Here is a 15591-nt window from a genome sequence, read left to right as displayed (position 1 = left end):
AGATAAATAAATAATATCCTATAGGATATCCTGTCTCCTATGATTAATTACTTCTGCAAATACTTAGCAAGTATCAAAGTTGGACTCAGAAATCAGACATGAAAGTATAAATAAACCTCACGGCCTGGTAAATCCTAAGGGAGGTTTGACTAACGTGTTTCAGGAATCCAGGGAAAGGTATGCCTCATTCTGCCGTGGGCAGCCAGGGGAAAGCATCATAGAGGTAATGGCTAACCTGTGTAGCAAATGCTGTTTTTAGCCTAGGGCCAAAAGTGATGTGCAGCTGCAAGGAAATGAAACATTTTTCATTGGATTCTAAAATCAGCTGTTAAAAGGGACCTGTACATTGTTTTGCATATTGGAACATCACTTGAATATATGTATGTGTATATATCCTCCAAAAGTAACCAATCTGAAGGACAGTACTTATTACTAAGGACTTCAGCTGTTAATTTGCATGTTTTTGTGTTCCTATTTCATGCTGTCTCCTATGATTAATTACTTCTGCAAATACTTAGCAAGTATTATGTGTTAGGCATTGCTGAGCTTGCAGGTATGGAGCTGAATAAGGCAAGGACCTATGTCCAGAGGAAGCTCCAGTAGAACAGGCAGGTGTCATTTGTTGAGTGAATAATGTGGTTTGGTGAGTGTTAAATCCTAATAATCTGAGCAAAGATTTGCTTTAAAAGCATTACTCATAGATTAATAACTTACCATCAAGTTGTGGGCAAATTAGAATCTAGTCAGAAGTGAGTAAATGTGTTTGTAGTTATGGAAATAGCCCCTCTTCCTTTCTCCTGCCTCAAATCTTCATGCACGCAAGATATTTCCTCTGCCTGGAATGCTGTTCCCACACACCCACCTCCACCCCCAACCTGGCTAGATTCTTTCTCCTTCAGATCTCAGCTCAGATGTTACTTCCTCATGGAAACCTTCCCACACTTTTCCAGTCTAAATTATTTTCACCCAAAAGTTATTCTGTCCTTGAAATCTGTTTTGTTGTTGTTTTTAAGACTAGTCAAGTGAAGCAGTGGGAATGGGGAAGGAACAAAGAAATCTGTAGCTGGTTGTGATCAATTAGTTGTAAACATGTTTTTTTTTTTTTTAATGAGTTGTTTAATGCGCATCTCTGCTGTTATAAACATGTTTATTTTTTTAAATGAGTTATTTAATGAACATCTCTGCTGTTCCATTCTGAGCTCTGTAAGAGTAGGGTTGTATGTATTTTCCCTTTCACTATATAGCCACGCAGTAAAGCCTCATTTATTGAATGAATGTCCATCATGTGCTAAGTAATGTGCTAAAACTTCACATAAACTTTAATCCTTAAAATAGCCCTGTGAGGTATGTATTGTTTTGTCTATTTTAAAGATTAGAAAATTAGACTCCAAAAAATTACATAGTTTATCCATGATGCCATAGCTAATTGCATAGTTTATCCATGATATCATAGCTTGGCCACCTACTAGTGGCGAGGCCAGAATTTAAACCCACTTTATAAACTAACTGTAAACTCTTCTTCCTTAACTACCTGAAGTTAAATGGCACTAATATTTTTGCTTAGTTTTCTCTGTGTAATTAACAGAATTTACTATTAACCAGAACTATGTTAACTTATGGTTTTACATAACTGTATTCCTTTAATAAGTGACATTGACAACAGGATTCTACAGCATACTCTGAATTATGAAGAAGAAAATGCGAAGGTTGGAATCAGAATTTTAGGTGGAGAGAGACCTGTAGAGATCAAAGCCTTGTGTTGTACAGATGGGAAACTGAGTCTAAAACAGTGGGATACCTTGTTAAAAGTCATATGCTGGTGAACTAGAAGCTAGATCTCCAGATTCTCAGTCTGGAAATAGGATGCTACAATATCTCTATTCAGTTTAGGGTAGTTTCCAAGCGTATGTTTTTATATTCTTTTTTCTTTTGGACTCCCTAGCCCCAAAGACTTCTTACTTTACTGAATAATAAAGTAGTTACTTTATATAAAGGATAACTAGGTAAAGATACTAGTTGGGGTAGTTCAGAAACATTATACCCTCCGTTGGTACTTTTTCCACTTGGCTAGTTCGTAATTGACCATCTCTTTAACTCTGTAAGATAAATAATAACAGTTAAATCTCCATCTTGCGTGTGATAAAGAGGTCTGATGAGAGTAAATGAATTGCCTAAGGTCACAGTGGTTTTTTACTTTATTCTTTTAGTTCTTTTTTTTGAGACAAGATCTGGCTCTGTTGTCCAGGCTAGGGTGCGGTGGTGCAATCTTGACTTACTGCAACCTCCACCTCCTGGGGCTCAAGCCATCCTCCCATCTCAACCTCCCAAGTAGCTGGGACTACAGGTGCACAGTTTTGTATCTTTTGTAGAGATGGGATTTTGCTTTGTTGCCTAGGCTGGCCTCGAACTCCTGAGCTCAAGTGATCCACCCGCCTTGGCCTCCCAAAGTTCTAGGATGACGGGTGAGCCACCACATCCAGCCAACAGAGTGTTTTAAGGATGAAGCTGGACTCCTAGAGCATAGGTTAGCAAGCTGGCCAACAATTTTAGTAAATAAATTTTTATTGAAACACAACCAAATTAATTCATTTACATATTATCTGTGGTGGTTTTCATGCTACAACATACTATAATACAAAAGCAGAGTTTAGTAGTTGTGACAGACCTTATGGGCCACAAAGCCTAAATATTTACAGTTTGGCTATTTTTAGTTTTTGTTTTGTTTTTGAGACAGAGTCTTGTTCTGTCGCCCAGGCTGGAGTGCAGTGGTGCGTTCTCGGCTCACTGCAACCTCTACCTCGTGGGTTCAAGCGATTCTCCTGCCTCAGCCTCCCAAGTAGCTGGGATTACAGGCGCACACCACCACCCACAGCTGATTTTTGTGTTTTTAGTAGAGATGGAATTTCTCCATGTTGGCCAGTCTGGTCTCAAACTCCTGGCCTCAAGTGGTACACCTGCCTCAGCCTCCCAAAGCGCTGGGATTACAGGCATGAGCCACTGCACTTGGCCTAGTTTGGTCGTTTACCAAAAAGTTTGCTGGCCCCAGTTCTAGACTCTTGGCAGTGACACTGTACGAGTTTTTTCTACCTGGGAGAGTACATACTGCCTCTCAAGCTGTCCTTTCTTCACGGGTCATATTTAATAGGAAGGAATCTGTGTCTCTGTGGCTATTATTCTGTAGAACGGGTGTTCTAAACTTGCCAGTCTACCAAAGATCCATACCAGTGTCTCTGGACGAAGGATTTAAAATTTTCAAAGTTAAGAATTACTGCAACAGAATATGTTGTGAGGTGGTGAAAATACATTAATCAACTAACAGTGGTAACTAGGATCAAGCATGAGTTCATTTTATAACACTGCTCTCTGGAGCTTTTAAAACAACCATATATTCTGTATTAGGTGCTTTGGATTCTGAAAATAGAGTGCAAAGATCTAGATCAGTGATTCTCAAAGTGTGGTCCCGATACCAGCAACACCCACATGGCCTGGAAACTTGTTAGAAAGTATAAATTCTCAGTCTCTACCCCATACCTGCAGATCAGTAATTCTAGGGACAAGGCCCAGCCGTCTGTGTTTTTAATGAGACCTTCAGGTGATTCTAATGCACACTAAAGCTTGTGAACCACAAGGGGACCTCAGAATTTTTGTTTCTTGCCAAATCTTAAATAATCCTGATGCTGCCAGTCTGGGGACCATGCTTTGAGAACCGCTGCTCTGGATACTAGAAATAAAAAATAGGGTATAGGCCAAGAAAATAGCTTTTTGAGTCCATAAGATCCTGTTGAGAATCTTGATTTTGATGAGCATAAAATGGGCATTGTTGGACAATTTTACTTCAAAATTTAAATTTTAAAAATGCATACATGTATGTATCTATATGTATTTTTTTCCTCTAAGGAAAGAAGAGGGCAGACAGAGATGAAGCGTCCCTTATACCCTTTCAGAGTCCCATTTCTCTCTTTCCTTCTAATAGAGAGAACCACTCTACTGAATTTGGTGTATATCACATGCATGTTTTTATAATTACAAGTTCTGTATAAATCTGTAAACAGTGTATGCTTACACATTTTTATACTTACCTCGTAACAGATAATTGTTCTGCAACTTTTTCTCCAGACTTTGTTTCTGAACGTTATCCATGTTGATACAATATCATTTTAGCTCATTTATTTTACCTGTTATGTAAATATGACATAATTTATTAATCCATTTTCCTTTTAATAGGCATTGGATTATTCCTATTTTTTACTATTTTAAACAATGCTGCAGTAATCTTGTACCAAGTCTCCATGTAGACCGTACGACAGGAAATTTCTCTGGTATATGCACAGGCAGTAGCAGTTGAGAAGTAGGATAAAGGCTTTGCTAGCTTTGATAGATATTGCTAATTGCTCTGCTAAGGATTGTTCCTATTCACCCAATTGCAAGGTATGAAAATCCCATTTCTCTACATTTTTATCAAAACCTGACATTTCAGACATTTTAAATGTTGCCAAAGAGAGGTGAAATAACTTCTAGTTTTTAAATCTATAATTACCCAAGTTCCAGGGAGCTTGAGCTAGTTCTCATGTTCTCAACATTTCACGTTTCTTATTCTGTGAGTTACCTGTAATGTCGCTTATCTGTTTCCTTTTTGGATTTTTTGCCTTTTTGCATAGATTTATAGATGCTCTTTATGGAATCTTTCTTAATGTTTTATAAGTTGTGTTTCAAGTACTTTATTTCAGTCTATCGTTAGATTTTTAACTTGGTTCATGGATTTTGTTGAGGTACCGAAATTTATCAACTTAATATCAAATGTATCAAGTTTTTCCTTAAAACTGGATTCTTTTTTTTTTTTTTTTTTTTTTTTTTTGAGATGGAGTCTTGCACTCTCGCCCAGACTGGAGTGCAGTGATGCGATCTTGGCTCACTGCAAGCTCCGCCCCCTGGGTTCACGCCATTCTCCTGCCTCAGCCTCCCGAGTAGCTGGGACTACAGGCGCCTGCCACCACACCTGGCTAATTTTTTTTTGTATTTTTAGTAGAGACGGGATTTCACCATGTTAGCTAGGATGGTCTCGATCTCCTGACCTCATGATCCACCCGCCTCGGCCTCCCAAAGTGCTGGGATTACAGGCTTGAGCCACTGTGCCCGTCCAAAAATTTATTCTTTTTATATCTTATTTAAGAAAGTCTTTTTCTATTCTTGGGTCTTAAAGATGCTTTACTTTCATCTGAAGTTCTGAAGCTTTGCTTTGTACATTTAAGTCTTTATCTGGAATTCACTTTTGTGTATGGCATGAAGTAGAACTCAAATTCTATTTTCTCTTTTTAGGTAACCAGTTGTCTCAGTACCACCCTTTTGTCATTGACTTATAATCACCTCTGTGATATACTAAGATTATTCTATGTACATGGGTCTGTTTCTGTACTCTGATCTCTTCTGTTGGTTTAGTTGTCTGTCAGACCCACATTGTCTTATTATCACGTTACACAAATAATATCTGGTAAGACATATCATCTTATTCTGACCTTTTTCAAAACTATTGTGTTCTTAATCGTTCACTCTTCAAGGTAAATTAATGTAATTGGCATGTCGAATTCCATGAAAATTTTTGTTTTTAAATTTTAATTGGCATTACATCGAATGTATTGATAACTTGAGAGGATTGACTCTTTCAATTCGTGAACATAGTATATCTCCTTTATTCAGGCCTTCTGCTGTGACCTTCAATACGTTCAATAATGTTTCAGTTTTTCCCAAAAGGTTTTGGGTATCTTTTATTAGATTTATTTCTATACACACTATGTTGCTTTTTTGGATAGTATTGTTTTTCTAACTGGTTATTTCTGGCATAGAGACGCCTTTTTTTTTTCCTTTGTGAACATATTATTCTCTCCTTTTCCAGTAGATGTCAGTAAAATACATTGAGCTCATTATTAAGAATATTTTCTTTGCAATGATGTCTTTTTACCCCTTAAAATGATTTGTGTATTTAAAGATATTGGTTCTGAAATATTTCTAAATTATCTCCCTTTGTTCCATTTAGGAGGATAAAAAGAAGCGAGATCGAGACCGGGTGGAGAATGAGGCAGAAAAAGACCTCCAGTGTCATGCCCCTGTGAGATTAGACTTGCCCCCTGAGAAGCCTCTCACAAGCTCTTTAGCCAAACAAGAAGGTTGGAATAACTCTGAATTAACTATCCTGAATGAGGATGCTGCAATTATTATAGCTCAGGAAAATAGTGGGGTTTTAGCTCCTAAGTTGGAGCTTTGTAATTGAATTTTTAAGTTTTTTCTCTCAAACTGCATAAGAGCTTTAAATTAGCTTCAATTTTGGATTGATACTCTCAGATAAATGGAATTTCTGTATGAGGTATTTAATAATGGCTATTATTAAATAGAAAATGATCTAGTAAATAATACTCTCTAGAATACTCCTTTTTAAAACACCCTTTTCCCTTCTTTGCTTTAGAAGTAGAACAGACGCCCCTTCAAGAAGCTTTGAATCAACTGATGAGACAATTGCAGAGGTAAGTGTTTTTCCAATATTTTTATAACATAGAAATTAAAATGGTAAATGTGTAGCATCCAAACCACATTGTGCCTAACTCCAAACATACTTGATTTTAGTGAATGATAAATATTTTGCCTGGCAGCAGAAGTACTCCAAGAGGCTAACTTTTAGATATTCTTTATTTGGTTTGTTTCCCTGGCAACTTGAAGGGTGTTACATAATACTTTTAATGACAAATTTCTGTCTCTAAAGTAATTTCTGATGTTAAAACTTTAAGCCAGGAATAAACAATACAGCTATTTCCACTTTGCTAATAGATAGAAATACCTTCTGTGTATTTGTACAATGCTTATCATGCCATGAATGTTTAACAGTTATTAAGTATGGGAGAAAAAATAAAACACCATGAATAGAAATTATGGCCTTCTTTTAAAAGCAGAAATTTGTTTTTAAAATTTCAGTGCCTAGATTAAGCCAATGTTGAGTTCTTAAAAGGGAAAAGAATAACTCAGTCTTTATAAAACATTTATTTGGGGACGGGTGCTGTGGCTCACGCCTGTAATCCCAGCACTTTGGGAGGCCGAGGTGGGCGGATCACGAGGTCAGGAGATGGAGACCATCCTGGCTAACACGGTGAAACCCCATTTCTACTCAAAAATACAAAAAAATTTGCCGAGCATGGTGGCGGGCGCCTATAGTCCCAGCTATTCGGGAGACCGAGGCAGGAGAATGGTGTGAACCTGGGAGGTGGAGCTTGCAGTGAGCTGAGATTGCGCCACTGCACTTCAGCCTGAGCGACAGAGCAAGACTCCATCTCAAAAAAGTAAAATAATAAAATAAATAAATAAAAATAAATATTTATTTTGATACCTCTCTTTACTCAAAGATATTTACATTATTTGCAAAGGATTTATGGTTGTAGAGCATACATTTTTACAGTGGACTTTCTTTCATTGTATTGAACTTAAGTCAACCCAGAACACATTGTAAATAATTTTTCTCTAATGTAATCTGTATTCAATGCCTGTTTAGGTTTGCAGTTAAGATCAGAAGTTAGCCGAGTATAGTAGCTCACACCTGTAATCCCAGCACTTTTTGGGAGGCTGAGGTGGGAGGATCACTTGAGGCCAAGAGTTTAAGACCAGCCTGGACAACGTAGTGAGACCCCATCTCTACAAAAAAAAATAAAAATCCTAGTGTGGTTGCACACACCTGTAGTCCCAGCTGCTCCAGAGACTGAGGTGGAAGGATCACTTGAGCCCAAGAGGTTGAGGCTGCAGTGAGCTGTGATAGCACCATTGCACTCCAGCCTGGGCAGCAGAATGAGACCTTTTCTAAAAAAAAAAAAAAAAAAAAAAAAAAAAAAGAACTTACTGGTCTCTCTTCTTTTTTGGTGTTTGAGAAAAATTACATCTCTAGTCTTTATATTTAAATAACTCATTCATTACTTCACTACTTGTCCAAAGGGAGTGAATAGGTATTGGGTATTCCATTGCAGTTTACAAGGTGTAACTGTAAATGTCATGACTGCTTTACAGTTTTTCTTGCAACATAAGACCAGAATGTAAGTTAATGATGTCACCTTAAAAGAAATGACTTAATTAAAAGAAGACATTCAAATGGCCAATAGGTATATGAAAAAATGCTCACCATCACTAATAATCAGAGAAATGCAAGTCAAAATCACCGTGAGATACCACCTCACCCCAATTAGAATGCCTGTTATCAAAAGACAAAAAAAAGAAAAGCTGGCAAGAATGTGGTAGAGAAAGGGAAATTGTATATATTGTTGGTGGGAATGTAAATTAGTGTCGCTATTATGGACAACAGTATGGAGGTTCCTCAAAAAATTAAAAATAGAACTGCCATATGATCCAACAATTCATCTACTGGGTATATATCCAAAGGAAATGAAATCAATATGTCCAGGAAATACCTGTACTCTCGTGTTAATTGCAGTGCTATTCATCGTAGCCAAGATGGAATCAGTCTAAGTGCCCATCAATGGATGAATGCATTTTTTAAAATGTGGTATGTATACACAATGGAATATTAATTCCACCATTAAAAAGAATGAAATACTATCATTTGTAACAACATGAATGAACCTAGAGGACATCATGTTAAATGAAATAAGCCAAACACAGAAGAACAAATACTGTGCAATCCTTTTGTAGTTCATAAGTGAAATGATTGGGTTTTCATGTTCCTTTGTGAGATATACCACCCTCAAACTTTGTTACAGCGTCAGCACATTACCAATCTGATGTGAAGACAGAAAATATGGTGAGGGCACAAATATGACATCATCTCATTCATGTGGGATCTTAAAAAGTTGATTTCATAGAAGTAGAGAGTAGAACAGTGTTTACCAGAGGCGAGGGAAAGGTAGAGGTGTTCAGCAGGTACAGAATTACAGTTAGATAAGAGGAATAAGCTCTGGTGTTCTGTTGCACAGTAAGGTGACAGCAGTCCACAACCATTTATTATATACATCAGAATAGCTAAAAGAAAGGATTTTGAATGTTCTTATCCCAAAGAAATAACAAGTGTTTAGGGTGATAAATATGCTAATTATCCTGATTTGATCATTACACAGTGATACTGAAGTATCCTTGTATATATGTATGTCAGTATATATGTGTCGAAACGTCATACTGTACCCTCTAAATATGTGCAATTATTATATGTCAATTAGAAACAAAATCTTAATGAAAAGAAAACACTTCAGAAAGTATTTCTTAGTCTAAAGACGTTAGCATTGTTAAAAACATTTTGGGAATTAGATCCCAGAGCCACACTGTTTTTGATTAGTTTTAGTGATTGGATGATTCCTTATCCTTACCAGGAGCTAAGCCTGATTAAAAAAAAAAAAAATCTAGTTGATCAAGTTTGATAATAGCATTTTTGGTCAAAACTAGACGGGGCTCTGTATTAAAATGATTGACCTAGGAGTTAGATAATTTCCTCCAAAGGGTAGCTTCAGGAGGCCACCCAGAGATGAATGCTGCCATTACGGTAACTCCTGTGGACGGTGCACATTTTGATGTATAGGTCCTGACTGGGTATTTTTGCTTGTTGTCATTTTTCAGTCTCATTGCTTAGGCACCCTGCTCTGAAAAACAAAGGCAGATTCACATAGACCTGAATCAGATTTCAACTCTTATTTAATGCATGGCTTAGGATAAATAATTTCAACCTCACTGAACCTCAGTATCCTCCAGTGGTGGAGGATACCACCACTTTGATGGCTTTTGTGAGGATTAGATATAAAATATGTCAAGTGCCTGCCACTTGGACTAGCAACATGGTAAATATGTTTTTAAAGTTGTTATTTTTTAAACCATATTTTTACTGTTATTCTGTGGAGTAAGAAAACTCTTGGTATGCCAGATTTCCAGAAGGAAAAAAAAGATCAGCATAATGATTTAATCATATAAAGCACTCGTTCTCAACCTGACAGTACTGGAAATACAAATGCAAATACTCAAATCCCAATGCCAATACTCACCCGTGGAAATATCACTGCCTGGACCCTACCCTTTTTCCCCAAGAGCTTCTGATACAGTGGGTCTAAGCTGAGTCTTCCTCCCGCTTCTTCCCTGCATTGGAATTTTTTTAAAGCTCCTGTGTGATTCTAATGTATAGCCAGTGTTGAGAATCTGTGATGAAGAGCACTAGTTTTCAAATTTGGGTTTCTGATTTTGGGGTTTTTTTGGTCTAGTCCTGTTTTGGCACACATATGGAGGTATAAAGAGGAGCTTTTTAATGTCAGTTTTTTTTTTAGCATCCCCCACATATGCATGATAAAAGTTATATCCATTGATGGAGAAAATAGACATACATGGACCAGAAATGCAAGCCTATTAGAAGTTAATATGGAGGATTGTAGATGTATGTTAATAGTTACTATTTCAGCCTTTTCCCCTTTGGTTAATTAAAAATATGCAGTGCTGATCTCCCAAAGGTTAAATTGGTCAGTTAGTTGAGGTTTATTTTGCTTCATTTTTTCCTATATAGGTGGAGCTGTTAATTAATGAGGCTTTGTATTTTATAAGAAAGAAATCTCCATCCTGAGGGTACAGCTAGTATGTAAAACTTACTTGTTATTAAATAGTTAATAGACTTTAAAATCATTTTTTCAGCTTTCAGTTAAAAATATGTTAACATATTACAAATTCTTTCTGCATCTGAAGGGTTTCCTCTGACTTATGCTCCTAAACCGTTAGATTTGTTTGTAATAGAATAAAATATAACATTGTCTTTTGCATATCTTCACAGAAAAGATCCAAGTGCTTTCTTTTCATTTCCCGTGACTGATTTTATTGCTCCTGGCTACTCCATGATCATTAAACACCCAATGGATTTTAGTACCATGAAAGAAAAGATCAAGAACAATGACTATCAGTCCATAGAAGAACTAAAGGTAACTCTTCAGTCCTATATACACAAAATCTTGGTAGAAATCTGCATATCTGATATTCAGAATCTTTCTCATTGACCTTTTATTTTGCAAAGAATTGAGTTTATTTTAAGATCCAGTATCTCTGTGTTTTTTTTGCTTCAGAAAACTTTTTATGAGCTTGGTGATAGAAAACCAGATGAAATAGGTCATCTGATATCTTTCATTCATAATTATTTTTGTCTTTAGTGAAATTTTGAGTTTGATATGTGTTCCACAGTATATTTTTTCCAACCTTAGAGTGAAATTTTTAGCTTTAGATCAATACAAGTAAAATTAATATTTTAATGAAAGTTGAGGGTTCTTTCTATTTCTAGACATATAAGGTATGCATATTGTATTAGTCCATTCTTACACTGCTATAAAGAACTGCCTGAGAGTGGGTAATTTATGACGAAAAGAGCTTTAATTGACTCACAGTTCCACAGGCTGTACAGGAGACGTGGCTGGAGAGGCCCATGGAAACTTACAGTTGTAGTGGAACATGAAGGGGAAGCAAGCACATCTTCACATGGCAGCAGGAGAGAGTGAAGGGAGAAGTGCTACAAACTTTCTTTTTTTTTTTTTTTTTTTTTAGATGGTTTACATTTTTTTAATTAAGTTGTGTTTTTTTGTTTGTTTTAATTTAAGTTCTAGGGTACATGTGCACAACATGCAGGTTTGTTACATATATATAGGTGTGCCATGTTCATGTGCTGCACCCATTAACTCGTCATTTACATTAGGTATATCTCCTAATGCCATCCCTCCCCCCTCCCCTGACCCCACAACAAGCCCCAGTGTGTGATGTTCCCCACCCTGTGTCCAGGTGTTTTCATTGTTCACTTCCCATCTCTGAGGGAGAACATGCGGTGTCTGGTTTTCTGTTCCTGTGTTAGTTTACTAAGAATGATGGTTTCCAGCTTCATCCATGTCCCTACAAAGGATGTGAACTCATCGTTTTTTATGGCTGCATAGTATTCCATGGTATGTGTGTGCCACATTTTCTTAATCCAGTCTGTCATTGATGGACATTTGGGTTGGTTCCAAGTCTTTGCTATTGTGAATAGTGCCGCAGTAAACATACGTGTGCACGTGTCTTTATAGCAGAATGATTTATAATCCTTGGGGTATATACTCAGTAATGGGATGGCTGTATCAAATAGTATTTCTAGTTCTAGATCCTTAAGGAATCGCCACACTGTCTTCCACAATGGTTGAACTAGTTTACAGTCCCACTAACAGTGTAAAAGTGTTCCTGTTTCTCCACATCCTCTCCAGCACCTGTTGTTTCCTGACTTTTTAATGATCGCCATTCTGACTGGTGTGAGATGGTATCTCATTGTGGTTTTCATTTGCATTTCTCTGATGGCCAGTGATAATGAGCATTTTTTCATGTGTCTGTTGGCTGCATAAATGTCTTCTTTTGAGAAGTGTCTGTTCATATCCTTCACTCATTTTTTAATGGGGTTGTTTGATTTTTTCTTGTACTTGAGTTCTTTGTAGTTTCTAGATATTAGCCCTTTGTCAGATGAGTTGATTTTCCCCCATTCTGTAGGTTGCCTGTTCACTGTGATGGTAATTTCTTTTGCTGTGCAGAAACTTTTTAGTTTCATTAGATCCCGTTTGTCAATTTTGTATAAGGTGTAAGGAAGGAATCCAGTTTCAACTTTCTACATATGGCTAGCCAATTTTCCCAGCACCATTTATTAAATAGGGAATCCTTTCCCCATTTCTTGTTTTTGTCAGGTTTGTCAAAGATCAAATGGTTGTAGATGTGTGGTATTATTTCTGAGGGCTCTGTTCTGTTCCATTGGTCTGTATCTCATGTTTTGGTACCAGTACCATGCTGTTTTGGTTACTGTAGCCTTGTAGTGTAGTTTGAAGTCAGGTAGCATGATGCCTCCAGCTTTGTTTTGGCTTAGTATTGTCTTGGCCATATGGGCTCTTTTTTGGTTCCATATGAACTTTAAAGTAGTTTTTTCCAATTCTGTGAAGAAAGTCATTGGTAGCTTGATGGGGATGGCGTTGAATCTGTAAATTACCTTGGGCAGTATGGCCGTTTTCACGATACTGATTATTCCTATCTGTGAGCATGGAATGTTCTTCCATTTGTTTGTGTCCTCTTTTATTTTGTTGAGCAGTGGTTTGTAGTTCTTGAAGAGGTCCTTTACATCCCTTGTAAGTTGAATTTCTTGGTATTTTATTCTCTTTGAAGCAGTTGTGAATGGAAGTTCACTCATGATTTGGCTCTCTGTTTGTCTCTTATTGGCGTATAGGAATTCTTGTGATTTTTGCACATTGATTTTGTATCCTGAGACTTTGCTGAAGTTACTTATCAGCTTAAGGAGATTTTGGGTTGAGACAATGGGGTTTTCTAAATATACAATCATGTCATCTGCAAACAGGGACAATTTGACTTCCTCTTTTCCTAATTGAATACCCTTTGTTTCTTTCTCCTGCCTGATTTCCCTGGCCAGAACTTCCAACACTATGTTGAATAGGAGTGGTGAGAGAGGGCCTCCTTGTCTTGTGCCAGTTTTCAAAGGGAATGCTTCCAGTTTTTGCTTATTCAGTATGATATTGGCTGTGGGTTTGTCATAAATAGCTTTTATTATTTTGAGATACGTCCCATCAATACCTAGTTTATGGAGAGTTTTTAGCATGAAGGCTGTTGAATCTTGTCAAAGGCCTTTTCTGCATCTTTTGAGATAATCATGTGGTTTTTGTCTTTGTTCTGTTTATATGATGGATTACGTTTATTGATTTGCATATGTTGAACCAGCCTTGCATCCCAGGGATAAAGCCAGCTTGATCGTGATGGATAAGCTTTTTGATGTGCTGCTGGATTTGGTGTGCCAGTATTTTGTTGAGGATTTTTGCATCAGTGTTCATCAGGGATATTGGTCTAAAATTCTCTTTTTTTGTTATGTCTCTACCAGGCTTTGGTATCAGGATGATGCTGGCCTCATAAAATGAGTTAGGGAGGATTCCCTCTTTTTCTATTGATTGGAATAGTTTCAGAAGGAATGGTACCATTCCTTTTGGTACCTCTGGTAGAATTTGGCTGTGAATCTGTCTGGTCCTGGACTTTTTTTGGTTGGTAGGCTATTATTGCCTCAATTTCAGAGCCTGTTATTAGTCTATTCAGGGATTCAACTTCTTCCTGGTTTAGTCTTGGGAGGGTGTGTGTGTGTCCAGGAATTTATCCATTTCTTCTAGATTTCCTAGTTTATTTGCATAGAGGTGTTTTAGTATTCTCTGATGGTACTTTGTATTTCTGTGGGATCGGTGGTGATATCCCCTTTATCATTTTTTACTGCGTCTATTTGATTTTTCTCTCTTTTCTTCTTTCTTAGTCTTGCTAACGGTCTATCAATTTTGTTGATCTTTTTAAAAAATCAGCTCTGGATTCGTTGATTTTTTTGAAGGGTTTTTTGTATCTCTATCTCTTTCAGTTCTGCTCTGATCTTAGTTATTTCTTGCCTTCTGCTAGCTTTGGAATGTGTTTGCTCTTGCTTCTCTAGTTTTTTTAATTGTGATGTTAGGGTGTCAATTTTAGATCTTTCCTGCTTTCTCTTGTGGGCATTTAGTGCTGTAAATTTCCCTCTACACACTGCTTTAAATGCGTCCCAGAGATTCTGGTATGTTGTGTCTTTGTTCTCATTGGTTTCAAAGAACATCTTTATTTCTGCCTTCATTTCATTATGTACTCAGTAGTCATTCAGGAGCAGGTTGTTCAGTTTCCATGTAGTTGAGTGGTTTTGAGTGAGTTTCTTTTCTTTTTTTTTTTTTTTTTTAATCCAAAATGTGTTTATTGAGATGGTTTCCCACTCATCTTGATTCAGAGTGCTTTTAGTGCTGCTTCTTCCTAAAGGAACATCCTTCTGTAAGCCTTGCTTTTCCTCCTGTAGGCTGGCAGAGGACAGTGGAGCAGCCAACACACAAAACTACCGTTTGTGCATGGCTAAAGACCGTGGTGATTTTATAGCATCCTGGGCATTTCACATCCATGAAGTAGGAATTGGGGCTCTGCACCAGGCGTTTCTTCTTGTGTTTCCTCTTCTCTTCTGGGGAGGGATGAAGGAGATCCTTTGTGAGAGGCATGTTCTCGTGAGGGTAGGTCGTCACTGCCGGAAAGGCAAGTGAGTTTCTTAATCCTGAGTTCCAGTTTGATTGCACTGTGGTCTGAGAGACAGTTTGTTATAATTTCTGTTCTTTTACATTTGCTGAGGAGTGCTTTACTTCCAACTATGTGGTCAATTTTGGAATAAGTGCAATGTGGTGCTGAGAAGAATGTGTATTCTGTTGATTTAGGGTGGCGAGTTCTGTAGATGTCTATTAGGTCCACTTGGTGCAGAGCTGATTTTAATTCCTGGACATCCTTTTTAACTTTCTGTCTTGTTTATCCGTCTGATGTTGACAGTGGGGTGTTAAAGTCTCCCATTATTGTATGGGGGTCTAAGTCTCTTTGTAGGTCTCTTAAGGACTTTCTTTATGAATCTGGGTGCTCCTGTATTGGTTGCATATATATATTTAGTATAGTTAGCTCTTCTTGTTGAATTGATCCCTTTACCATTATGTAATGGCCTTCTTCATTTGTTTTCATCTTTGTTGGTTTAAAGTCTGTTTTATCAGAGATGAGAATTGC

At 37.3% G+C, this 15591-nt stretch overlaps 2 protein-coding genes and 1 non-coding gene across 11 annotated transcripts in view; 2 read left to right on the top strand and 1 right to left on the bottom strand.

Moving 5' to 3' along the window:
- Positions 1-15591, top strand: part of BRD7 (bromodomain containing 7) — a 55994-nt gene that overhangs the window by 8266 nt on the left and 32137 nt on the right. For all 9 annotated transcript variants that reach the window (XM_074027227.1, XM_074027225.1, XM_074027224.1 and 6 more), the window contains exons 3-5: positions 6032-6161; positions 6458-6515; positions 10781-10925. In XM_074027227.1, the coding sequence (XP_073883328.1) occupies positions 6032-6161; positions 6458-6515; positions 10781-10925 (333 nt within the window). The remainder of the gene's footprint in view (positions 1-6031; positions 6162-6457; positions 6516-10780; positions 10926-15591) is intronic.
- On the top strand, positions 8665-8768 carry LOC123570729 (small nucleolar RNA U13). The gene has a single exon (XR_006694977.1). It is a non-coding gene; the product is annotated as a small nucleolar RNA U13 (small nucleolar RNA).
- Positions 14714-15080, bottom strand: LOC102124437 (small ribosomal subunit protein eS27-like). The gene has a single exon (XM_005591884.4). The coding sequence runs from the start codon at positions 15045-15047 to the stop codon at positions 14796-14798; it is 252 nt and encodes an 83-aa protein (XP_005591941.1). The 5' UTR covers positions 15048-15080; the 3' UTR covers positions 14714-14795.

The sequence above is a fragment of the Macaca fascicularis genome, chromosome 20 (genome assembly GCF_037993035.2).
Source record: "Macaca fascicularis isolate 582-1 chromosome 20, T2T-MFA8v1.1".
Classification (NCBI taxonomy): Eukaryota; Metazoa; Chordata; class Mammalia; order Primates; family Cercopithecidae; genus Macaca; species Macaca fascicularis.
Note: the sequence above shows the minus strand (reverse complement) of the source record. Positions and strands in the feature narration are given on the sequence as shown.

Bases quoted from the DNA above. Each gene is read 5' to 3' on its own strand.
- LOC102124437 (XM_005591884.4), bottom strand. From the start codon at position 15,047: ATGCCTCTCACAAAGGATCTCCTTCATCCCTCCCCAGAAGAGAAGAGG.